A 25936-nucleotide genomic window follows, 5' to 3' on the forward strand; every position below is an offset into this window, starting at 1 on the left:
CCTCGTATGGGTACGTACCTGGCTATACTTATCTCTATTCCTTCAACCTCCTCTACTGTCCAACCCGATCCTTCTTTCGTGTAGTTAGACAGCGACTCCATTATTGCTTCTAAGGCTTCACTGAGTGACCTATCCAGATTCGTGGATTCTAATATCACTAACGACTTTGATCGCAACATTGCTGTCGTCATTACCTCGTCTTTTGACAAACTTACTTCTACCATTATGCTCGCTTTCAGGGCTCCTAATTCTTCTATACCTTTTCGGAGAGTCCTTTTAACCTTCCTTTCTGACTGACGCCAAAACTGTCTAACGTCAATCTCACCGTTACCGGGTATTGACACCGTGCTGAAGTTGCTTTGGGATTCCATCTATATAATAGGAAATATTTTATACCTAATACCAAGCACTTTTTAAGTCGTCGTAGTCGTACTCACAGTCCTGACAATGCCAAAACAATTTAACCTTAGTCTCAAACTTCTTACCACATCCACAATCATAACTGCTCATACACTTCGTCTTCATTTTCAAATGCTTTTTAAAATCCGCTTCTTTCTTAAAAGTTCTCTTACATTCTTCGCACTCCATATATAGACTAACATATTTGCGCTGTTGCCCCCAACCACACTTGGAGTGGGTTGTTTCCGTAGGTGGATTTTTGACACGGGTCTTGCCCGTGTTGAGATTGCGCTGGAACCCCCATTCCCTATACTACTTGGGTATGAAGGTCATATGTATTAGACTTTTTCAAAGTTCCTATCAGTGTTTTTCTGTTTCATGGCAAGCCTTGTGTTTTGTCTTCTAAGATATAAAATCTATTTAAGCTTTGGCTGTTGTATCACAGCGTGGGACAATCACAACAGAGCTAGCCTCCAAACTAGGTGAAACCCCAAAGATCCAACAGACCAATCCTATATTTGAGCGTCCACCCAAATGATGGGTCATTTGCTCAATGAAATACGTGGTTAATATGTTGATAATTGTTTTCTTAATGTACCTTTGGAATGTATTGATTCTAAGACAGGCATTTACAATTTTCAGCAATCAGAATCTTTTCCATGCTGTATATCAAGAACACATTTTAGCTTGTCTGACGTAGCAACAGTAACTAGGGAGGTAGAACAAAGAATTCGGGAACGGTGTATTGAATCTTAAGAAACAACTGGGAGAACCATGCCAAAAACCAAAAATATCCCATACCACCCACCCCTCCCTCTATGGATGAGATTTGTAATTCCCAAGGAGGGCTGGAAGGGTAGATATTTCGTAATCTTGAGACAAGGTTACATCTGGGGCTTGGGCTTCTTACAAATTTATTACAAAACATTTTAAAACACGCCCTTTTAAAATTTCAGTAGTAATGCACCTGAGAAGCAAGATCAAGTAAAGACCGTTTTTTTAACGACGTTTTTATATTTACGCAGTCACTCGTGGTCTTATTTCAGTCCGTTATATATTTTTCCGAAAGGCGTTAGAACCCGCAAAGCCGCCAATATTACTTTCTTCATCGTCAACGTGTTATTTCCTTTCCGCGGGTTTGGGTCGCTGCCCACTTCCGCTTCAGGTAACGATTTTTTTTAGAATAAATTTAGCAGCGACCACGTGATTATATGTTGAATCTTCGAAGCTCAAGCAAATGCTCAAAGTGTCTGATAACTTGAGCTGTTTTTTAGTTTTTTATTCCTCCGTTATATTACCACTTTCATTCTCGCAAAGTTGAGCGTCATGAAAAGTTGTTAAACAATGGGCGTCGTTGGATCAAAGTCGGTATGTTTTCTAGCATAAGAAAATTTGTTTCAAAATCAACAAATCAACCCGTTTGGAAAAATATCTTCACTTCAACAAAACGTGGTTTTCCAAGAAAATAAAAATTTCCTCCACTAAGAGAGTACAAACAAGTCGTTTTCTTAAATTGTTGATAACAAGTCATGTGTCGGTGCGGGGCGTATGTTCATGCATCTTTACTATCTAGTACCGCGGTTTTGTCATTCGGTAGTATGCAACTCAAACAATATTTCTTCAGAAGAGTACTATCAAAGGGCTCACCGATGTTATTAGAGTACTGCAATAAGAGAGTGCGATTTCAATGCTTCAAAAAGCCCGCCAATTTCTTTGTAGCGGCTAATGCCGCAAGCATTGTACTGCAATGTATTCAACACTATATATACTATTTCTTTGGGGCTCAGCTCTTAGGCAGTGCCTAAATCTACATTAAGTTTATATTTCCATTATCCTAAAAAAAGAATTAAAAATAAAAAACCAAACGAATATTTTGTAAAGACTTCTCATCTGATTACTCCGTCATTTGACAGTTCTTGATGCAAAGCATGCATTAAACTGACCGGAAATGTGCGCTATTGTATTCCCGTGCGCATAGCTTACAGTTTGGATATCTCTTTATCATTTTTGATATTATATACTTGACTTATAAAAGACAGAGGAAAAAATTAGTAAACAATAACACAACATACACGATATGAAACATTTTTTATCTACATTAAAAATAAGGATTCAGGATGTCATTAGTACATTATAAATAACATAGAAATTACCACATGTTATAAAAGCCTGTTGATATTTTGGTATGAACAACGAGTAAATAAAAAAAATATCAACCAGGCAGTAAGCAGTTGACAGCGAACATGCAAATTTGTTAGCGTCACCCAGAGGGAAAAAATTGGCAAAACTGCTTTTTCTCAATCCCGGAGAAAACAAATTAGTATCCGATAACCTGCCAGGCGGAAGGGAACAGAGGGGGAGGGGAAAGGGAAGGTTTCCTAACAAACTGTACTGATCTCATTCTAGAACCCGCTTTGAAGAAGAGAACTTCCAGCCCACGGTATCTTTATAGTTTCCACTTCAAATCCTTGTTTTGGATTCTTTAAGAGGCGCAATTGAAGTAATTTCGATTGTGTTGATTGCTGGTGGGCGACCATTTCTCCGCTAACCGGTTTACTTCATTTGTTGTTATTAAGTTATTCATTTGATTAGTCTAGGAGTATATTCAAAAAAAACTATATAAAACTATAGTATAAAAATATATGTAACCGGCGGCAAGGCGCTCAAATCACTAAACAGATTGCAAGTGTGTTGGCAAAAGAGTTTATTCACCACTCAGCTTAGTACATCACAAATCAGTACAAAACGAGAACGAGATTACAGCAAATCACTAAACAGATTGCAAGTGTGTTGGCAAAAGAGTTTATTCACCACTCAGCTTAGTACATCACAAATCAGTACAAAACGAGAACGAGATTACAGCTCTCTGTCTTCTAACGACGCGAGTTCTTTGTCTTTACTCTGTGCTTCGACGCTCTTCCAAGTTCTCTTGCTATACTGACTAAATTTACTTAAAAAGCTCTATTTATGTTTGAGTCTGCATTCCTCATGTATTACAATAATCCACGCGCAATACGCCCAAGGCGCACTTGTTCCGTAAAACGTGGCTTATGCTAACATTACTCATGTAATCCCAGGAAATTAATTAACTACTTGTTTGCAGATTTCACTTGATATATATATGGTGTTTTCACTAGGACAATTTAAACTAGCTTAATTACGACACCGGAAATAAGGCAAAGTTAAACTACCTAGCAAGATGGTTTAAGTTGTCCTACCAAATAAATGGGCCAATCACAGTGTTATTCTTGAAAGGTGGGAGTCGGATTAAAACACCTCCAGGAATTTTACGCAAGTTAACATTTCTAGTGAAAACACAGCCATAGAGGAAGAACATTCCTTAGTATCCGAAATTATAATTAAACTAATTAAACTGATAATTCACCGGTTCCTTTTGGTAAGGAGCTGGTCGATGACAGAATAACAAGTAGACGACTACAATATCTAACAATCGCAACTCATGCACTTTGAATACAGTCGCCTGAGTCAAACTTCAATCGAAGTCCCGTTATTTTTGGTTGTTAAGCTAATTTAATCTCAAGTTATATAATTTCTAACTAACAAGCTAGCGAGCGAACTTCGGAACTCAGTTGGGAAATTCGCTCCCAAGTTCAAACCTAATTTCCTAAGTTCAGTCTTAAGTTTCCAATTAGATTTGTTCGTTGACAATGAAATTGAAATATTTTTCACGTAGTTACCAATTATACAAAATATTCGTTTGGTTTTTATTTTTAATTCTTTTTTTCTTCTTCAAGGATAATGGAAATATAAACTTAATATAGATTTAGGCACTGCCTAAAAGCGGAGCTCCAAAGAAATAGTATATATAGTATTGAATACGTGTCAAGCATGGCGTTACAAAATCGGTCGTGTTTGTCAGACAGAGCCTAAATATAAAACCGGAAATGACCTTTGAGGCTCAAATGCAACTTTGCCGCGAATGGTTTTCAATTATATTTTCAATAGTTAGAAATTCTCCTCCATATTAGACATTGTAATTCGGTCTACCCTGTACTTGGTACTTGGTACCCTCGACGTAAAACTGGACCCTCGACTTGGTACCCTCGACCCTCGACCCTCGACCCTCGACAAAAAGACAGACTCTTCTTTAACTATAATGCAGTAGTTATTCTATTGTTTCTCATTTCTAAGCCATAAAGTAATAGCTTACCTTGTGAGGCATAGTTGTTTAGGTGCAGACTACCAGAGCACTGTAGACGGAAATGATGTCATAAAAAGTAGGTAGAGCGACCCGGAACTTTCTTCTTTCACAAATTTGGCACATTGCCTCTATAATCGAGTTTGAAATCTGTATTTCTATAGATCGAGTTAGTTTAGTCGAAGTTCAATGATTGCTTGACGACAAAGAAAAAAAAAAACGAATCCTTGCTCGTAACTGCAGCTATTTAGTTTTCTAAATGTTAACAGGACTCCTGGCAGTTATGAAAGTCAGGGGGGATGGGTCTAGGCCTGTGTACATCTCAAGGGGGGAGTCTTGGATGTAAAAACTGAACTAGAAATAGTCACCCTGCAATGTTCTAACCAAGTCTAAGTGAAATAAACGAAAGGTTCCATAGCAATAATTTTGCAGAACTTCAGAGTTTTATAAATACATTTATTTCAGAAATCGTTGTCGCACCAAAAGCCTCAAGCCAAGACCTGCAGAGAACGCCAATACTTTTAGCTGTAATTAGTTTATTCATGGTGCATTTTCATTTGACTGCACAAATTGCTCCAAGCAAGGCTGCTATAGCCACTTGCATGAACCATGAATAAATCACTTGTAATTAAAAGTACTGACGTCCTCTGGAGCCTTGGCTTGTTACTTGAGGCTCTTGGTGCGACAACGATTTTTGAAACAGGTGTATTTCAAACCAAATAGACAAGCAGATACTTCAGAATATAACAATAATATTCTATACAAAAATTCCATATTTTTGTCATCAATAATCCCATACCTTGATCTTGGTCAAGTGCTTACTCACCAGCCCCTCCTTCCCCCAAATGTATCTTCACCCTCTAAAAGCACTGCAATATCTTTAAAGGTTCTCTCAAGATATAAAACTTTTACACCACTATTAAATATGCTTCTAAAGTTTAATAAGCAAGATAGAAAATATATTTACATCTTATCATTATCATACAAATCTGTTCTGTAGTGCAAGTAAAGGTCATTCCTTGTGGAACTGACTAAGATTGATAAAACAATCAAATTTATAAACACTTCTCAATATATAAAATATTTCAAAATGCTCTCTTAGAAAGCATATAAGTGACAGTTTTTATCTTGCTCCAGAAAAAATTTTACAACTTAGATTAGCCAAAAGCATTAAGATATTTCTTGTGACAAAAATAGCTATAAAATTTTACAAAATCCCCCTCTCAACCTTTGAAAAGATAACTAATTTTCGGAAATGCTAGTTTTTTTGTTGTTTTACAGTTTGAAAAATCACCAATGTACATTAATTTGCATTTAATAAAAGAGATCTGAACGAATTAAGATTAAAATCATAAATGTTCCAAAAATATTCGAGAATCGAATCAAAATATTATTTTCTTGTATTTCTTAAATTTGTTTGTGGAGGAGTACTGATAAAATTTGCATAAAAAGATACAGGGACTAAAGATTCGAGGTGTGACTTCCTTTATGACACGACACATAAAGTCATTTCTTGAAGTATGAGGGCTGCTGAAGTTAAACTCGGATATCAAATTGTGACATTAAAAAATGTTGGTGCAATGTTTATACTGTTTAAGTATGCTGTGTTGGATTTTGTTTTTCTTAATCACAATTTTGATTTTGATATCAAATTCAGCACTCATACTTTTAGAAACAACCCCAAAAGAACTCATGTCAGGCAATTTAAGAGCTTCTCTTGAAGCGAGGAGGGAGAGACCTTCTTTTCTTCATTGTCGTTGTTCCAGTTGTTTTGGGGACGGGAGCTGTAAACAAACAAAAAGAATGAATGAATGAAAGCTATTGAATGGAGCAAACAGTGTGAAAATAAATAAATTGAAGGCAGAAGGCTGCAAATTAATATTTTATAGAATCATTACCTTGCATCACAGGTGCTCCAACAGGCTGATAACATTGCTGCTAAAAAGCAAATGAAAAAGAAATTCAGCACAAACAAAATACTAATAAAAATAAGATATTGATTGAATAGATGATAAGATCTTTTCATATGGAGAAGGCTCATTTTCAAAAATTTAAATAGGAATGGGAATAAATAGTTTTACTCTTACTCTAAGATACTTTAAAACTTGTTGCTACCCAAGTTACAGTCGTTACTCATTCCTCCCATCAACAATGCTTAAAATAATGGCCAATTAGTTTAAGGCAAAGATTTTACCAGACAAATCCAAGTATGTTACAGCCATTCTCTATCACACGTGCCACTGTAGTGATTGTTTCTGTTGTGACGAAGAAGTTTTAATGGGATATCAATCAATGCATTTCCATAACATTCCATACTCACAGGCCCTTATAGCTTTGTGTTTTCCAACAATGTTATGGAAATGCCTTGTGATTGACGTCCACCAAAACCTACTTCATCATGCATGTGATTGAGAATGGCTGTGTCACTAGAAGGACTTTACATATTCACTGATAGCTTTCATACCTGTGCAATCATTGGGTAGCATACTTGAGGGTAGTAACCCAAGCAGCTCTCTGGAACATAACATGTTTCTGGAACATAACATGTTTCTGGAGCATAACATGTTTCCGGAACATAGCATGTTTCATAGCACAATGACATATCAGGAACATAGCACTGGCTGAAACATGAGGCATTGCATGGTTCCGGTACATAAATCGGCTCTACAGTGGTGGTGTCAGGCTGGACAGGCATATACTAGAGAAAACAAAAAATATTAGACTTTGTTTTACAATTTAGTAAAGCAGTCAAAATTAAATTTCATTAACTATTTAAGTTTCAAGGCAGCGGAGCATAATATTTTGGAATTATGGACAAGCAAACATGGTGTGATGACTACAAACCTGTGATGTTGGATCAAGGGAAAAGTACCTTCCTTTGGATGGTGCTTTAGGAACTACAAATGAAAGACAAAGAACAAGAAATTAGAACCCTACAGTTCAAGCAATACCCCATGTACCCCAAGCCCTTGAGAAAAGGGTTAAGATGTATAATATTTAAACAGAACCTTTTTTTTAAGTAAACTTACCAATGACAACCTCAGGCTTTATCATTGGCCCATCTTTTTTTACTGCAGGCCCGATATTTATTTTTTTATCCTTGAAAAACAATGTACCCTGAAAGAAATAATAGAAAAAGATACAATAAAAATAGAATTCTCTACATGCAAAATCTTCAAAATTTGCAAAGGACTACACTTTTAAAAAGCTTTTTCGAAAAAACCATAGTGGACGAAACTCCAAAGGTTTAAAATGAAGGAATAGTTAATATTTCACTTAAATATACTTTAAATAGATACTTTAAATGTGTCTAAGTAAATTTTTTTCAGCTAGAGTAAATTATTTAATCGCTATTTAGATAGACGTGACTCTATTGCGTGACACTAACCCAACCTTCATAACTCTGAAACTAACCATCGAAATGACTCTAGTTTTTTCTTGTGACTTATAACAATGATTTCTAAAACATACTTGAGAAAAGCCTTTATACGATCTATACTTTAGATTTAGATGTTTTGATGACGTCATGTGAAAACTAGCAAAAGACTTTTTTAGACTGTTTCATTTTGTTTCCATGACAACAAATTCACTAGTAATGAATAATTTTTCAGCTATTCATAAATTAAGTTCACAAATAGCCAAAAATAAAAAAATTCTTGATTTCATTTCATAATTTATACAAGTAAAGTCTTATTTTGACAAACATCGTCAATGTCGCATTGATATACCGACATTTCCAAAATTTTACCAATAAACTGTAAATCAGAAGGGTTCACAGCACCCACTGGATACACCCCTGCCCTGTTCCTCTCCCCTCAGTTAAAAAACTCAGTACTATCCCAGTGTGATGAAATACGCTTTACTTTGAAATAATAAGGAAGAGCAATAAGAAAACACTTACACATTGAATTACATTTTTTACATCTTCAGTCGACTTGAAGGTCACAAACCCGTATCTGTAAAAAGGCATAAAATAGTTTTAATACAAGATAAAGTAGCTACAGTAACAATTGTACAAGGACCACTGAGAATAGATCCACAAGATTATTAAAAAGGATTGAGACTAAGAAATTTAGTCGATAATTTAACGATTAGTAAAGGTATTTATCCTTAATAAATAGTAAGGTATTTATTTCTCTACAGTCCCTCCCAATCTGCGGTCTAAGGCGCCAAATGGAATAGAACTCGGAAATTTATAATTATGCACATGTACGAAGGCGCAAACAAAATTATCATTCAGGAAAGAATCATTAGAAAAATTACGAATAAGAAACAGTATTTTAATCACTAAGGTACTAACCCCTTGGAGATATTTTTCTCCGGATCAGCGATAACTTTGGCGTCCGTTACTAGACCATACTGGCTGAAATACTGGGCTAATTCTACTGCTTCCGTCTGAAATGAAATAAAACAAAGTTCAGTTACACAGTTAGATAATTAGAAAGAAATATTTACAAAAAGGTTCTCCTAAATACTAGTAAATCGCGCGCGCCTTAGTGCAGCCCAGCTGGATATTATTACATGTACGGAGTAACCTTTGCTCCGAACGGGTAGCGTGTTCAACCTCGGCAGTTTAAAACGACTTAGAAACGATTACAGAGCGATTAGTACCGTCTTAATACTATTAACTGTAATATTACTCTGGAAACGCTTTAGCTGGGAGGCAGTTGAAGCTAAAACTTAATCTTACAAAATGATTATCACGACGCCAATTCGGAACAACTATCAGTACGCCCACTTAGTTCGATCCATATTATAACAACTGTTAAAGAGCTTAGTACTTGAATTTCTAGAAATGAAAATATAAGTGCTTTGATACTTTAGAAAATAAGAGCAAGGCACTTCAGATACGGTACTGGGTTTTCTAGTAAAACAAGACGTTACTTCAAAAACTACGACTATTTATCTGAAACCATTTGGACTATCAAGAGACGAAAGTGCGCGGTTAAAAATCAATAACGATTGTACTTACATTTGGGGGAAGACCTCCAACAAAAAGCCGATTGGGAAATCTTTTTCCGACCAGAAAAGTTGTGCTGTCGTTTGTAGTGGCCTAAAAACACAAGCAAAAGAAGAGCGTAAACAGGCGACTCATCAAAATAGTAAATGAGGTTTGTTTCGAAAGCCACGAGGAAGCAAGAAGCCACTCTGCAGCAAAACATGACTGCAAATAGTTTTATAATCGAAGACAAGTAGAATGTAAACAGGATATATAAGCAAAACTGTGTTGACATTAAAGAATAAATTATTTGCACTTACCATTTTATTGCGTTCAGACGAGTTCCAGAAAGGAATCAGTGAATTACTGAGATCGCTACAGAGATTGCTTCTGTCTGCACAAGTTGCACGTGTGAATGAAATACATCGTGCGGTGCGCTGGTATTTATACCGCTATTACCTAATGTTACACAATTAGTAACGTTTATTAACCTGGACAGTGAAAAATCAACAATATAAACTTCTGAAGTCACACCACTCAACCGCAACAGAAGTCCATTGTTAAGCTTTATATATAAACACATGATTTTTTCAGGGATTTTTTTCCGCGCGGGTTTCAAAATTGAACATATTTCTTTTTTGGGAAACGCTTTTCGAGATGGGTGGCTTCCGGATAAAATGGTGATAACATGACAGTACTTTAGTAAGTAGGATAATTTGTGGCTGACAGCTCTGATAACTATGACTAATGGCAGATTACTAAAATCAGAAACCCCGCTCTGAAGTGCTGTAAGATGGATACCAGTATAAAGCAGGGAAAGCTTGGGCGCAAATCACGTATTGTTTTCATTCTAATTAAACTCGAATACGTTTTTCCGACTCAAATAAAACACTTTCTGGACACTCTATTTCTTCAAAAATTCATGAGTTGTCATTGATTGCAGTGAAAATATTGTTTTAATTTCTTGGTGCAAGGGAAAAGGATTGTGCAAACATTCCCACAATATCAATTTGTTTATAAATGCAAACAAACAGCATACCACAATAAGGAACTCTTATTTACCTCCTCTTTTGAACTTTTCATAATATTTTAAAAATATGAGACACTTTTCGGAGAAGCAAAAACCTTTGAAGAAGCGCTTCGTCTCGTTTTAGGACTTGTTGTAATAATAATAATAATAATAATAATAATAATAATAATAATAATAATAATAAAACTTTATTTAAAGAGGGGGACACACAACAGTTACAATAAAACACATCGTACTGAAAACCCAGTGGCCCTCTGAAAATTAAAACTATAAAAAACTAAGAAATACTAAAAAATACATAATCGGAAAAAAAAATGGAAATGAATCAACAAAATTTAACAACAAACTAAACGTGAATAAAAAATAAATAAAATTAAGGAATCTCTAATAAATAAAATAATAATAATAACGTAAGACGTTTCCTCCAAGCCAAGAGCACCGCAGCACAGCTCCACTCCAAGTCCTCAGGCCGCAACCTGGAAGACTTGGGGTGAAGCTGGCACGGAGCCCCCATGACTCAGAACAAACGCCTTACATCGTTACTAAAATGAACATGACTTTCATACAAATAATCTAATGATCTAATAAAATGTTAAACTTTCTTTCTGATATCCTAAGTACTTAACGTACAAACCCTTTTTGAGGCCCTTAATTGATTGTGATTGCTTAATGTCATTGTTCATACTGTTCCATAATTTAATGGCTCTAACAGTAAAAGTTCTACCACCCTCGGTCTGTCGATGAAAGAGGGGGCACCTAAAATTATATTTCTAAAACGAGTATTTCTATTATGTATATCAGCGTTCGTAAGAAGGTTTTCATTCATATATTCAGGGGTCTGTCCATTAATTCTCTTATACATAAGTGCTCCGGTAGTAATAAGTGTTTCTTGATAAAATGGTATCCAATCGAGAGAATTGAACAAGTCTATCGATCTAGAGTTCATATCTGCTTCTGTTGTCGAAGCGAAAGAACAATATATTGTTTTGGGTATAATTAGCAAATGCCGACTGACGCATTTTCCTGTCCTTTGTTTTGTAGCTTTCACACTTCAAGAGTGTGAAAAGTTTTTAAAATTATAATAAAGCCGAAAACTGCGAGAAATGGCACCTTCCTTTGTCGGACCGAAAAACTTGTGTGCTTTCTTCATGTCTTCATACAACCTGAAGTCTAGTTTTAAAACTTTTTACTGATTATGAAAAGACTTATGCGTTTTGCGTTAGGAGAAAATTAAAAAATGCAAAAAAACAGAAACTCTTTTAACTTTCTTCCTTTTCGTAAAATTGTTTTATAACTTTGAAACCAGTGGAAAAGATTGAAACCTTTGAGAAGATAATTAAATCCCGAAGAAACTTTGTCGGGCCGCGTCTATTTTTTCAAGAAGTTGCCTGCTCTTTTTCATTCAATTCGATGAAGTAATCTTATCAAGTACTATAGTTATTCTAGTTTGATCTGAAAATGCCGACAATTAATACTGTAGGAAAAACATCTTTGATAAGTCAACACATTTACCTACAATAAACAGTTTTCTCAAGTTCCCACGGCTCATATTCGAGACGTCCTTTTGAGTTATCGCTGGTGATAATCAGCATCAGCAAGGCTTGAAGATCAAGATGATGAACTGCGAACAAGTCTTTGAATTCCAATGGAAATAAAAACATCGATAAACTTCGAAAAACTCAATAGAGTCTGACATTACGTCGACTACTACTCTTTTAACAAAACTACTTTGCAAACGCCACAGCGAGAATAAATAACCTCTGGATCCCAAGGTATCCTAAACTTGTCAGGAAAAAAAACCATTTAAACCCTAAAATCTTATCGGATCAAGGGACTGAAAAAGTTATTTAATTTGGAAACAACTCGGGGTTGAAATGTTTGAGGGCGCACCCGGCTTGTTGCAAGATGCTAAAGTCAAAGGGCCTCAAATATACGTTTTTAATGACCCCTCAGCAGCTGGAGGTATTAAAAATATATTATACTACTTCAAGTGGATGCATGCAGCTGGCTGTCCTCGAGTATCGTTAACAAATTACTTGTCCGCCGCCGTCAGCTACACTGTAGAGTAAAGCACTTGACGCGCTCTTTGCAGCAGGGCTGGAACGACATATGTGATAAGATTTTTTTACTAGTAGGCGTTCCAGACAAGACTTCTCAAGCTGAGGTTTTCGTTTTGAAATAACAAGGCGTACAAAAACAATTTATTTTAGATGTTTACATTTGCGGCGGTGCGCCTTGAGCAATTGGAATCCTATACATCATCATATGTGGTCCCATTATCAAAGTATCTATCAGCTTGACGTTTGAAAAGTAATCACGACAGGTTAATTATGCCGACCTTCATTTTTTCCCGCCCAAAACTTGTACCAAAAAGCGCGCGTAACGAACGCCTGTAGGAATGCTCTTGACCATGAGGTCAAGACTGAATATTGGAGCAGCTTTATACAAGTTTTTAGATCGATCCAAAAACCCAGCCTCTTATGCTACCCAAAGCCAACGCTTTTGAATGATCTCGTTTCTTGTGGTCAGACTTGAAAATGCGCCCAGTGTAATATATGAATTGATTTCCCTGCTGACCCGTATTGAAAGGGAAACCACGGAAAGTGAGTCATTAATCTCTTTCCTTGGATTTAAAATTAGAAAGACGATGCAAAAGATATTTCTATGCAAGCCTGAAACGTCCAAATAAATGACAATCTTATTAACAGTACATTTTGAATTCATTTGTTGGAATTAGCAGACTGTAAAAATTGATAACAGTTGAATTAATGACATGCATCGTTGGGTCCTGAGATGAACTTGGAAGGCAGGCGTAGATAGGAAGGGGAAAAAAGCATGGATGGGAGATGGGGAAAAAAGAGGAATGCATTTTGAAATATAATGATGTGTTTGCAGTTAGGGAAAAATGGTAAGCAGGAAACGAAGAAAGAAAAAAGGAAAAGAAAAAAGAAAAGAAAAAGAAAAAAAGCTTCATTGGAAGAAAAGAGAAATTGCGGACCGTTCACCATGGCAACAAGTATCATCATTCTCAGGATCAGCCCCAATTTTGGGTAAAATATTCACGTGTTCCAGTGAAGGTCCGTAGAATTTCAAAGTGTTTGTATTGTTGAAGTTGTGCATTCTTTACTTTGCCATTGATATTTTTGGAATATTTAGACATTGACACGAGGCTAAGGTGGGTAAACGAGGCTGCAAGAAACACAGCAGTAATTTGGAACCCGAATATAGTTCATAAAATACTAGTGTCCTTGTACCATATTTGATAAATCCATTACAAAATCAGTGTTATAGACTAAAGTATAATTTACAGCAGTTTATTTTAATCGTTATACGTTTTTTTAAAAGTTATTTTATTCAGTTGGTTTTCCTCACCCATAATCTGCCTTAATGCGAAGAACACGTGCCAAGTCAGAGTTTTCCTCTCGCAAAGCCTGAGGAAAAAACATGTTATCAGTCTCTTCTACATATACTTAAGTGTAGGGGTCCCGTACAAGTCGAAAATGCTGTTCTCCTTGGCAACTGACAGAAGAAGTTAGACAGTTCACCTCTCCTCCACACTCAGGTGGCGGAAAATCTTATCACGAAGATTACATGGTCTCTATCAGATAGTCCCTCTATCCCCCATCGCGACCAATCAAATCGGAGTTTCGCTAAAATCGTAAAATTCAAGAGCTTTTAAAGTGCCCTTGAAAACGAGAATTAAATTCAAGGAGTTTTCAAGGAGTTTATAAGGAGTTGCACGAACCCAACAGCGAACCAATCACCGTTGCAGATGTTTTCCCAGTGGAATTACCATTAGTCCCACAAACAACTACACAGTGTCTGCTTCAAAGAGTATTTGTCTTTTATTTTCAAAGGACAGTTAACAATATAAACAACTTATAATCAATTTTCCGAGATCAGAGTTTTGAATTCTGGAATATTCAAGAGACATTTGTTGAGCTTGTGGGACGTAGCAACGGTAACTAAGAGGGGCGAAACCATGAATTAAGCGTCTATGAGCGTCTCGAAAAACAGCCCCAGAGTTCTGCAACTCCGGAAAGGATAATAACCCTAATCTTGTGTGCTTACCTCTAGCTTACTGATGATTCGCTTGTATTTACGTATGTTCTCTTGGTTAGTGACGTCAGAAAAATAATCCGATATCCCAACATGCACTGCGATAATTTCTAACCGAGGGCAGGCAGCTGGGTGGAGGAGAGAAAGTTCCATTATTTATTATGAAGTTAAAAGCAGAAGACAACAATGGGATTATCATGGTGAACCGTTCCTTGCTTACACCTCATGGACCTTTCGAATGATTTTAACTAGACCTAAGTCCCTCTATTTCCCTTGGTCACTGTCCGTCTGTCTGTCCGTGTCGATTGGTCGAATAAGATTGGTTACGAGTCAAAAGTCCCTGGGGGTGGGGACTGGGGAGGGAGGGCAATTTTCCTCGACCAATCGACACGGACAGACAGACGGACAGTGACCAAGGGAAATAGAGGGACTTAGCTCGCAGTCTAGATTTTAACCCGCTAAACTCATTCTGAAGGGTACGAACGCGAGGCTACAAGGGGGAAAAATATATATTATGGCTGCCACATGAGAAAAGGTCCACAGCGCGTAACAGCGGAGGTCTAAAGGTCCGGGCCCTTGAAAGAGCATATCCGGCTACCTTCTTTAGTACGATAGAGGCTTTGCACCAACACGTGATGGCAGGCCATGAAAGGAAGCAAAAACAATTGAATCTGGTCCAACCTGATTTACACGAGAGAGACTTCAGTTTCCCAGGGAGAAAATATTCTAATGTTGTGCCTCTTGTCATGGCTGCCTTCACGTGATGGTACAAAGTCTATATATGATAAAATGATGAATCATATCTAAATATATGAAGAGGAACCTCATTCCGGAGCTAATACAGCCCTCTTCCTCCAAAACGCGAAAGTCTGAAAGTCTGCCGAGTATATGCTATATTTCATATAGAAAAAAGTAGAAAATAAAACACTATTTATTATTTAAAGCGCCGGTATCAGTATTAGCAAGAGAGCATAAATAAGAGAGGGAAACTTCTTAATAACGCGCACGCATGTAAATTCCCGGTTGTCTATCTTTAGTAACAGGATGCAGTTTAAATTTCTTCTTACCCTACTCCCGTGGGTCATCAACTTGCGCGCGCGTGCGCTCTTTCCGTTTTGTTTTTAGTCTGGTTTTTAGTGATCAAAACAATAAACGGAAAGGGCTCGCGCGTAGCCGAGCGTAGCCGTACCGTGTTTGAGTAAAAACTGGGTCGAGTTGGCATTACAATGCATTGTGGGACTATTTTAGGGGACTGCTAAATAGAAACCATCTTTGAAATATGTCCATTTCAGAAAACATTCCCACAATGCACTGTAATGCCAAATCGACCTAGTTTTTCCCTCAACCTTTGTACGACTTATTGATATTTACCATAGAACTGTTTTATAGCGCCAGGACTTGTAGTTGTGAAGGTGAACAACAAAATCTGCAGCCCTCTTAACCCAGTAAGACACAGAGCATAAGCAGTCTCCTCAGTCACGTGATGAATGCGGTCCAGTTCTAGTTCCTGTAGCCGCATGCAACCTTTAGCGATGTGAAGGAGTCCTGTGGTGGTTAGGCCGGGTCCTCCTATCGAGAGCTTCGTTAAGGATGGCCAGCAGTTAGCGATGGTCTCGCAACTCTTGTCGTTGAATCGATTAGGTAGTTCACTAGACAAAAAGAAAGACTGGTCAAATCAAGGGACTTGGAAGAGCAACGTTACCGCTACTGTTTTCATTGCTACGCGCCAGGGATTACAATAACGGCTGGACATCGACTACTTCGACGATACGACGGCCATCTTGCCAGGGGGCAAAACAAAACAAAGATGACAGAAAATATATAGAGTTTCGTGTGTTTGTCTTTTTTAATGACCGGGTAAAGTTGATCGATGTGCTGCCTTAATTCATCTTTTATTATATTCTCTTTGCGACGAGCCGTTAGTATCAATCTACGTCATTACTGTAAGAAAGCTTTATTTGCCCCCTGGACGACCCACAATGCATTACGATTCAAGATGGCCGCCGCATCATCGAAGTAGTCCATTGGAATTTGTTGTGCGGTCAAATCTTTGCCAACCATTGTGACCAGTATCATTGAGCTACAAGCGAGGTATGACCGAGCTAAAACTAGTCATCGTGAATGACAAATGACCGGCAATTATTTTAATGCCTGCGCGCTGATCGAGACAAAACTTCGCGAAAGGCAAATGTATCATAGCGAAGTTGGCACTGACGTTACCTATTGATATTAATGTGCCAACCAGAGATCTATTGGCTACTGAAACAAAGATATTTTGTTTTAATGGTTGGCACAATTGAATGAGAAAAGATTCCTAACGTCAATGTTCGTACACAGTGAATATCGCTATAGACCATGCGCATGGGTAGAAGAAGAAAATGCAACCTGACTGCTAAGGAAATGAGTTTGTATAGCAACGGTATATGATGACGACTTACTTGGGAATCATTGGCGGTACTCGTAAAGTAGTAAGGTTCCTACAATTCAACAGTGCCCACAAGGCCTCGGGGCATGCTGGATACTTATCACTGATGTATGTGAATGATTGAAGGTTGCGGCAATGACTACCAGTCAGCAGTAAGCACCTATCGAGGAAAACCAAGGATTTGTAAAATCAGGAAGTATATAGATTTCTGGAAGTTTGAGGTCACAGAATGAGATGCTTTGCACCATCACGTGATGGCAGCCATGACAGGCACAACACGTATTTTTCCCCTGGGAAACTGAATTCTTTTTCATGTAAATAAGATTAGACCAGATTCAATTGTTCCTCCCTCCTGCAATGGCTGCCATCACGTGATGCGCAAAACCTCTATAGATCTTTTTAACGTCGTATGTAAATTGCCCATTTCAGATCACATGACATTCCCTTGAGAATTGTTCTTTTATGACGAACATGTCAAAATAGACACATGAAAGAATCAACTCCCAAAAGTGGCATCACATGGTCTGCAATGTGAACAACAAACAACGAAGCTAAAAAAAAGTTCTATTCCATGAACATTAACTAGAATAGATTTCGTATTGCTTGGGAACCGACACGGCACGGTCACAGTACGGAATCGACTACGAAAATTAAACCAATCGCAGCGCGCGATATTATAGCTCTACCAATCAAAATGCTAGGACACGGCAAAGGCAGGTTCTAAAATTCTCAGGTTTTTGGAATTCTGTGAATCTAAAGTTAGTGGGTTGCATATTTGATTATTTTTATTTGGCTAATATACTGACCTGTCAGTCAATAGATTGCCACAGTCCTCAATGTGGATTGACGACATATTCTCTGCAGATACTTTTAGAATGTACTCCAGGCCTTTCTCTAGGTAGCAACTGCTAAGACAGTTTTTGAATAAGAATATAGTTAAATTCCTTGAAGATAGAAAATGTATTGTTTTGGTACACCAATGTGGCCGCTGTGACGTCACGTGAAAACGCTCTATAGCAGATATTGGTTAGACTGTGATGTCTTCAAGCAACTGCTACATTTGGGTTAGTTTCTTTACATTTCATTGTATTGACCCAAATGCCTCGACTTGAAACAATTGTTTGAAGGCAATAGAGTGTAATCTGTTATTAAAAATACTAATTAGCACACTAAAAAATTTTAAGCCACTTCGGTCAGTAATGCACAGTTTTTCTATATGAATTGGATTTTTAGTTGGAGATCCCGATTGCAATCTGGAATAAGATTCTAAAAGAAGATGCTGGGATCGCATGAAAAGTTGTACTGTAATGAATAGAGTAGAGTAGGAGATATTACTGCAACAAGATGGAAGAAGTAGAATGAAGGATTGGAACACAACGGAAAAAAGAAATGAACGGGATACGGACAGGGTAATATAAAAACTTTTAAGGGGAAATGTGTTATGGGGATTTGCTAGGGACCAAACTAAAAGTTTAGTTTGGACTTACTTTTCGACATTTTTACTTTGGACACGTTTTCGAGGAGTGATTTTCTTCAATCCTAAAAGACAAAATTTTTTTAAACGTTGTTCGAATTGCCTTTTCGCCCAAGCAGCACGAGCTGCTATCAAAGCAGAGAGACGCGACAAACTTTACTCACATGTGATACTGAGTCCAGGAATTCAACCCGAGAGGCGAGTGTACTACCACTACACCACCTTTGATTCACAAACTTCCCCTTTATTTTGGTTTGATCTGTGCGGACACACTAACTGGGACCTCTTGAATAAAACAGACCAATCAGATAGCAGCAAACTAGACAGAGATTGAATTGATGACAGCGATAGCCAATCAGATTATCACGTTCTCGCGCTCTCATTATAGCGATGTGCTATCTGATTGGCTGGTTCAAAACATTGAACTAAATGTCGCAATATGATTGGTTAATTATACTAATTTATCATAGTGGTCCCGGATGGAGTATACGCACAGTAACCATGATATATACATTACCTTTAAGAACGAGATGTTGCAGGGGTTTGCATCGTCTTGATATTGACAGCAATGTCTATTAAATAAGAATAGAATGAATAAGCACACAATCCTTTTATTGTGGCGGTGTTTTTCGATCAAGGAAGAAGCTAATAAACATCATTCTCGTGAGCCAGCAATACATACCATGTTATTTACAGCGGTATCCACCAACGATACATGTTTCCATAGCGACGGATGTTCGCTCAGGCTTCTCCATTCTCTACATACTTGAGCCAAGCCACACAGTTCAAGGGGAGTTAGATAACGAAACACTAGCAATAACGCGGCATGACGCCTGTGTGCTCGAACTCTGTCATGTGATAGGAACCGGCGAAGAGGAACTGAAAGACAAAACAGTCACAAACGACTTAGGCTTGAAAATGCTGGGTCAAGGGAACTGTGACGCTCGCGTAAGGTGTAAGGAAAATTCGCTACGCGTTACTTACCTGCAGGTGAATATCAAGTGCAACTGCAACATAAGCGACGGGCGCCGTAGCTGTGAGCCAAATCCTTTACGCGCGGTATCCTCTCTGAGTCGCGTATTTGACGAGCACATTCTATGAACAATGATACTTGCGCGCGCAATCAAATGCGAGTAATATTGAAGAAATAGGAAACGCGCGCGCGTGCTGTGTGCAGTTATAAAGCACGCGGGGTTGGCAGAACAGAGAGAAGTGTTAGGAGAAGCACGACGCGTAGCGTGCTTTATAACTGCACACAGCACAGCAAGCAAGTTTTTTTATTTCTTTTATAAAATACAAATTACGTCAATGACGAAATTGAAATTGCGCGCGCACGCTGTGTGCTCTCATAAAGCACGCGCTCCCAACCAATCAGAACGCGAGATTTAGAGCAGTTATTTTATAAAATAATCTCTAGCACTTTCTATACACAACTAATACTTAGCGCGCCCTTCACCTCAAGTCTATCACGCACTTCCTTCGACAAATATTCTCTAGGGCGCAATATTTTGACAAATTAATGAACGTAGTGCATCTCTTGCGCGCATCTACCAAATCACACGATCCGCGCTTGAAGATTACCTAGCACGCACTTTAAACATCAATACAAATTTTAGGCGCGCTTTTCACTTTGTAAATTTTCTTTCGCGCTCACTATCCATTATAACCTGAAAAGTCTCGTGCAAATTAGTAAATGATATTATATATACCACATACTTTGACTTTTTCTTTTATTTGGGCTAGATGTCGTAATTTCAGTCTTCATAGGTTTGCGGGCTGATTCAAATCCAGCAGCAGCAGAATGTTGACCTTTTTTGTCAAGCGATATTGAGGTAATAGTTGGGAAGCTTTCTGATTCATCATCATTGGCCTCTCCACCACGACTGTAAGCACTGCTAGGTCTTATCTTATTTTCTGATAAAAATAAGTTTTGTAATTTCAGTGTTTATTTTGTTTTGGTTTTGATTAAAAAATATGGTAACATAGAGTGTTTTTCATAAACCCGTGAAACACACAAAAGCCCAATATAAACTGGTTGACCCTAAAGGCGCGATTACACGGAGCAATTTTCTCTGCAACTTGTGTCGCCACGGCGTCGCATTTAGCATTGCACCTTTCATTGCACCGTGTAACCTACAACGAAATTTGAAAAATGTTGCGAGACCAGTCGCAGCAATCGTTGCGAAAAGTAGAATTCCTGAAATTTGATTTTTCGCCGCAGTCAAACAAAAAAATCAGTCGGCACCCTAAATATCCTTTACCGGCGGTAGTGAAAAACCAATTTCACAACAAGTCTTTGAAATGTCGGAGTTCGCAGAATATCGAAAACCACAGTAAATACGCAGACAGAACTCTGCATTAAATCAAGTTTGAACGAGTCAAAAACCATTTTTATTAACTATAGTACCTTGAGATTTCTTCCTCCACGGGTAGTTATTCTGCGGCCTTATACCTCTACCATCCTCTCGACACCGAAGGCTTTCTCCCAACCCTGAATCCTGGTTGTTACGCATGCGTGGAAAGACACGAACTTTGTTATGATCAGATTTATCAGGCTGCTTATTCTTCCTACTTTGCTTCGTAAAATACTCCTCAGGACTGTCACCGCAGAGTACCTCAATATCACTGGGTGTCATAGGTAGCGTTCTTCTAGGTCCCTTGTGTGAGCTTGAAGGTCGAGAGATATCAGATTCGCTGACATCCGAGGGGTAATATTCTATGTCATCCGTAGAGCCCTCGCTATCGAGTGCCCCGGATAAAGAAGAATCGCTCATTTTTCTACCACTAGGTGGTAAAGTTTCTTGCAGTGACGACTGAAGGGCAGGAAGCTTTTTTCCTGAGCTTCGTTTCCTAGGTGATCGAGAAGGCGCATATCGTTGAAATAACTGGTTATCACTTTCTCCTCCTCCTTCAAGGGGTTGTTGTCGAGCCTTGACCTGGGCTAGTTCCTTTTCTAAGTTACCGATGTATTTTGCAATTTCTTTACGAGCCTGGAGCTGTTGGGAGTTGACTTCATTGATGTACTCGTCCATTGTCTTGCTCATCCTATTAACAACAACAACAAGCAACATCGAAAACAGATTTTTTACAATAACTTACAAATTTCTCGCGCGCTAATTGGTTATTTTTTATCATCAATAAGAGGACAGACAGATAAAGTTGACGTCAACGAGCGTGCGCTCTTTCCATTGGTTGTGTTGATCAGTAAAAATGAGAAGTTTTTATCGTTTTTGTTACTGTAATCACAGGTAGCCCAAGCTTGGTTTCTGTGGTGTCCTGTTATAAGGAAATGGTGGGGGGGGAAATCTTAAAACGGGCTAAATTCAAAAAATAACCACGCAGAGCGAAAGAAGTGCTATTTTTCAATGATCGAGTAAAATTTCGAGGCTTTATTTCACATTTAGATGATTTTATTGAAATCTTTGATGAATCCCCATACATTTCCTTATAACAGGACACAACAGAAACCAAGCTTGGGCTACCTGTGTTGTAATCGGCTACGCCTCGTGAATCAACACTACTTTGACAATGTGATGACGCAATTTATCGTCAATAAGAGGACAGACACATAAAAAACTGATGTCTATTTGTTAAATATCGGAAGTTGATGCCAGCGGAAAGCTGATGACGCGTCATTGCGTGCGCGAGACGTTCATTTCTACTTTGATTTCGATTTTCTAAAAACAATTCTAACTTTCTCTCTATTTCTTTCTCTCTCTTTTTTTTTCTTTTCTTTTTTTTTTTTTTTTCATTATTTCTTTAGCTGGGTGAGAAATTTATCATTTCTCAATTTAGTGTTTTCTTTTCCGGGTGCGTGACACATTTAGCCATTAGTAAACAAATCAATCTTTATGTACATTTGCCAAAATAAACACGGTTCTTAATCCTAATTATTATTGAATTATTTTTGATTTTTACCTTGCTCCGTACCTTTCCCATTCCTCCAGTTTCTCTCTCATCTCAGCCATTGTTTGATCATCCCGCTTGCTTTTCTCTTTCATTTCAATCAGTTTTAATTCCATTGTGTTGAGCTCCTTTGCTAGCTCGCTTTCAAACTCTTTGAAAATATCAGTCGACTCATTGGATTTCATTCTCGCAAGTTCAGATGTTCTCAACGACAAGTCGGATTGAACTCGGTCATGTTCATTTTCAAGCTCTTTCAACTTTCTTTTTAACTCGATAATCTCATCTTCGCGTTGTTTGAGATTGTCCTTCAAGATATCTTTCTCCGCTTCGGTCTTCTGAGCGGTGTTTTTAGCCATTCTCATCTGATGTTCTAAATTTAATACATTTTCTTTCGAGACTAATCCCATTTCATCTTTTTCCCTTATTTCTTCCTTTAATGACTTTAGATTCCTTTCTCCCACAACTATTTCAGTTTCTTTTCTTTTATCCTGTAAAGTCAAAAGTCGTAAACTAGCTCGAGTTTTGGAGCACTCTTCTTTGAGTCGATCTCTTTCTCCCATCAGACGACGAATATTATCCTTTGCCTTGGATAACTCCTCTCCCCGTATCTCTAATTGTGTCTGAAGTATTTTAACCTCGGTAGCTCTATAAGACCCCAGCGCATCAGCCTGAGAAGTACTAGTGCTCCCCACATTATCTAAATTACCAGCTAGAATGTTATTCAGTCTTTGTTCTCGCTTCCGTAAGTCACGGATGTCATCGTAAGCAACAGTTAGCGCGTCTACCACCTCCCAGTTGCTTTGTTTGGCTTTCAAAAGTTCGCTGTTCAAACGAATTATCGCTGATTTATCAGACTGTATTGAGGAGGACCTTGATAGTGCTTCATCACTTTGTCTGTCTGTCTTTCCATTCAGATGATTCAAAACGCTTACTGCAGAATCACTATCCAAGTCCGATTCAGTTATTTTGTCGTCGTGTGTAGACGAACAGCTGTCTTCATACGCATTAAAATCGTTATGGATTTTCGTAGAAGCGATATTTTTTTCATGGTCGCTACTTTTCTCGTTATTTGTGGTAAAAAGATCTTCCTCTGCGGCAATCATGTTCGTCCAAATACATCTGACATTGTGATCGACGATCTTTCAAAATTAACTGATCTTTCGTCGTCACAATCGTTCAAAATGACGCCAAAACTACGCCATCGGCCGAGCGCGTTTCCCGGGAAATTTAAAGCCTCTCAAAAAAATACAATTTACACTCGCGTTAAAGCAGTGAAATGGCTTCCTTCTGTAGTTTGTTAGTTTGTTTAGACAAAAATTCCCCCCGAAAATTATTCATAGACGAATCAACATTCCAAAATAAGCTTTCATTTTCCGTGGCAACAAGAGCCTATTATTCCTGTGTAAATAATTTTCTGTCGTTAAACGAACTTGGTCATTATTTGAATTTTTTGAAATGAATTTTCTCGTTTTCTAATAAAATAAATACATTTTTGTGATTTTATTTGCCATTATTTTCACTTTGTACAAAAACTAAAAAAGATGACGATGCAGGGATAATAATACATTTACTATTTTACAATTACTACCGTTTGCGTTCGACCATGAAGCGTGACCAATTTTTCGCGCAGGTTTACTTTTCAAACGTGACAGTTTCCCAGACATCTGTCTCCACTAGTCCAATGAAAATGTCGCGTTTACACTATGAAACTTGGCGGGTTTGTCACACAGACGTTGCGCCTTTGCTTCACATAGTTTGCACGTTTACAGATATTTCGAGACAGTTTGTCAGGTTTCTCTTGTTTCCATTTATGTACTAGTATCACTGAATTAAAAATCTAAAAATGTCTTTAGTGCAAGTCAAGGTGATATATGATTATTACACCTCCAAGCGAATTACTCCATTTTTTATAGCTGAAGATGAGCTTTTGGAGTATGATTTCCAAGCGTTCAAAGAACGTATTGTGCGAGAAGTCCCTCATCTGGGCAAAGTTACAAGCTTGTCTACTGCGCCGCTTCGTTTCACTATAAACGAAGAAGAACACGAGGTTGACATATCTCCAGTATATTTTTCTTTTCAACTCAAGGAAGCTCTGTCAAAACGAAAAACGATCAGCGTTCAAGCATTTACATTTCAGTCGCCATCAGTTGAGGAAGTTCGAATCAGTCGAGCATCACAGTTACGAACATCGGAAGACAAACCGCACGCGAGAAGATCCCTTCAGTTAAAAGGTAGTTTGGAACACGAGGATTATGAAAAAGTTGATTTATGCCGAGAACAACCATGCAAATCTGACGCGGAAGAATTCTGTCAAGCACCAATTCGGGAAAACACCAAAGAAAAAACACCAGTCGAGCGCTATATCCAAAAGACAGAAGATGAAATCACCAAAAAGCAAGAACTTATCAGTCGCCTTGAAAACAAGGAACAAGAAATACAAGCAAAACTAGATAGGGTTAAGTCCGACCCTCGTGATGGGAACATTTGCAGGAACTGCCACTTGCGTTTGGGACATAGCGCGCGAACGTGTGAGTTTGGTCGTTGCACGTCAGTTTTCAAATGCGGAGAGGAAAAGTTTCACAGTGGTGAGATAAACTTGAAAAACGCACCCAAATTAGAAAACATGAAACTGAACTAAGCAAGTTAAAGAAGGAATTAGATAATAAAACAATTGCTTTAGAATCAATGAAAGAGAAAGCAACGAATAAAATAGAATCAGACCTGTTTGAAGCTAATCGAGACGACTATTTACTAAATGGCAACAAAAATTGGTCTTTACTGCGAAAGCACGTGTACCTTGTCGAACAATACTCAAAAAAACATTTTAGAGGCAAAATACCGGCAAAAAAGGATATCACTGCGGTTCTACAAAGAGCGCTTGACTCGTGTGACGAACTTAGCAATACCAGTATGTCAAGGCCTAAGCAGAAAAGGCGCGAAGATAACCCAGCTAAATCTACATTAGAAAGACACGGAATCAAGTTTCCACGATTCAGTTCACTAGATAATATTTCTGACGTGGAACAAATCAGCGAACCTCCCCCACTTTTATACACTGCACCGAAAAACCAAAGAGAAGAGGCAGAGCAGCTTGCGATTGTCATGCGGGAAAGTCTGCGCCAGAATTACGAAGAAAGTTCTCAAGGTATTTTCCCTTCCTTTGAAAAAAACCGTGTACTTCCCCCTGTACTTGGATATTCACCGATGGGCATTCCATTTTACAATTATGAAATGGCCAGAATGAGCTCTTGCGTGCCAAGTTTTAGCTATGAATCAAGTCCCACGGAAACGACCGAATTGACAAGTCGTCCTACTTCAACATACACATCAACCTGTGCGAACACAAATCCAACTTCTACCGCTGATTGCCCCTCTTTGCCGGAATCACAAACGGATCTCTCAGCAGCAGAAACCGCGGCCAATCTACTGTTAAGTTTGAGCCAAAGAAAGGAATCTATGGAAAACACTTAATCGGGACTATAAACTTGTCACCGGTCTGAAGTTTTGTCTGCATATAAAACGTTTGCTTTACTTGAATATGTTAT

At 38.1% G+C, this 25936-nt stretch overlaps 2 protein-coding genes and 1 pseudogene across 5 annotated transcripts; 1 reads left to right on the top strand and 2 right to left on the bottom strand.

The window, feature by feature from the left end:
* Positions 1-5526: 5526 nt before the first annotated feature.
* LOC116295885 (deleted in azoospermia-like) lies at positions 5527-11098 on the bottom strand. Of its 2 annotated transcripts, none has more exons than XM_031704200.2 (9): positions 9818-11098; positions 9531-9611; positions 8859-8953; positions 8460-8514; positions 7588-7675; positions 7403-7455; positions 7023-7256; positions 6457-6493; positions 5527-6342 (listed from the first exon to the last, which is right to left on the bottom strand). In XM_031704200.2, the coding sequence occupies exons 1-9, from the start codon at positions 9818-9820 to the stop codon at positions 6263-6265; spliced, it is 726 nt and encodes a 241-aa protein (XP_031560060.1). In that variant the 5' UTR covers positions 9821-11098; the 3' UTR covers positions 5527-6262. The 2 variants fall into 2 exon arrangements, with proteins under 2 accessions (XP_031560060.1, XP_031560788.1); XM_031704928.2 differs by having other exon boundaries at positions 6457-6496.
* A 2727-nt stretch (positions 11099-13825) lies between these two features.
* LOC116289271 (uncharacterized) lies at positions 13826-23785 on the bottom strand. Of its 3 annotated transcripts, none has more exons than XM_031696337.2 (11): positions 22416-23785; positions 20893-21530; positions 20202-20399; positions 19168-19364; positions 19003-19057; positions 18499-18550; positions 17818-17919; positions 17025-17171; positions 15958-16235; positions 14599-14714; positions 13826-13958 (listed from the first exon to the last, which is right to left on the bottom strand). In XM_031696337.2, the coding sequence occupies exons 1-11, from the start codon at positions 23492-23494 to the stop codon at positions 13896-13898; spliced, it is 2925 nt and encodes a 974-aa protein (XP_031552197.2). In that variant the 5' UTR covers positions 23495-23785; the 3' UTR covers positions 13826-13895. The 3 variants fall into 3 exon arrangements, with proteins under 3 accessions (XP_031552197.2, XP_031552124.2, XP_031552058.2); XM_031696264.2 differs by having other exon boundaries at positions 17818-17916; positions 22404-23785; XM_031696198.2 differs by having other exon boundaries at positions 22404-23785.
* A 449-nt stretch (positions 23786-24234) lies between these two features.
* Positions 24235-25862, top strand: LOC148912219 (uncharacterized; annotated as a pseudogene).
* The last annotated feature ends 74 nt before the right edge of the window (positions 25863-25936 follow it).

The sequence above is a fragment of the Actinia tenebrosa genome, unplaced genomic scaffold (genome assembly GCF_029948245.1).
Source record: "Actinia tenebrosa isolate PJP-AT-01 unplaced genomic scaffold, QUT_ActTen_1.0 PGA_scaffold12__29_contigs__length_12842862, whole genome shotgun sequence".
Taxonomy (NCBI): domain Eukaryota; kingdom Metazoa; phylum Cnidaria; class Anthozoa; order Actiniaria; family Actiniidae; genus Actinia; species Actinia tenebrosa.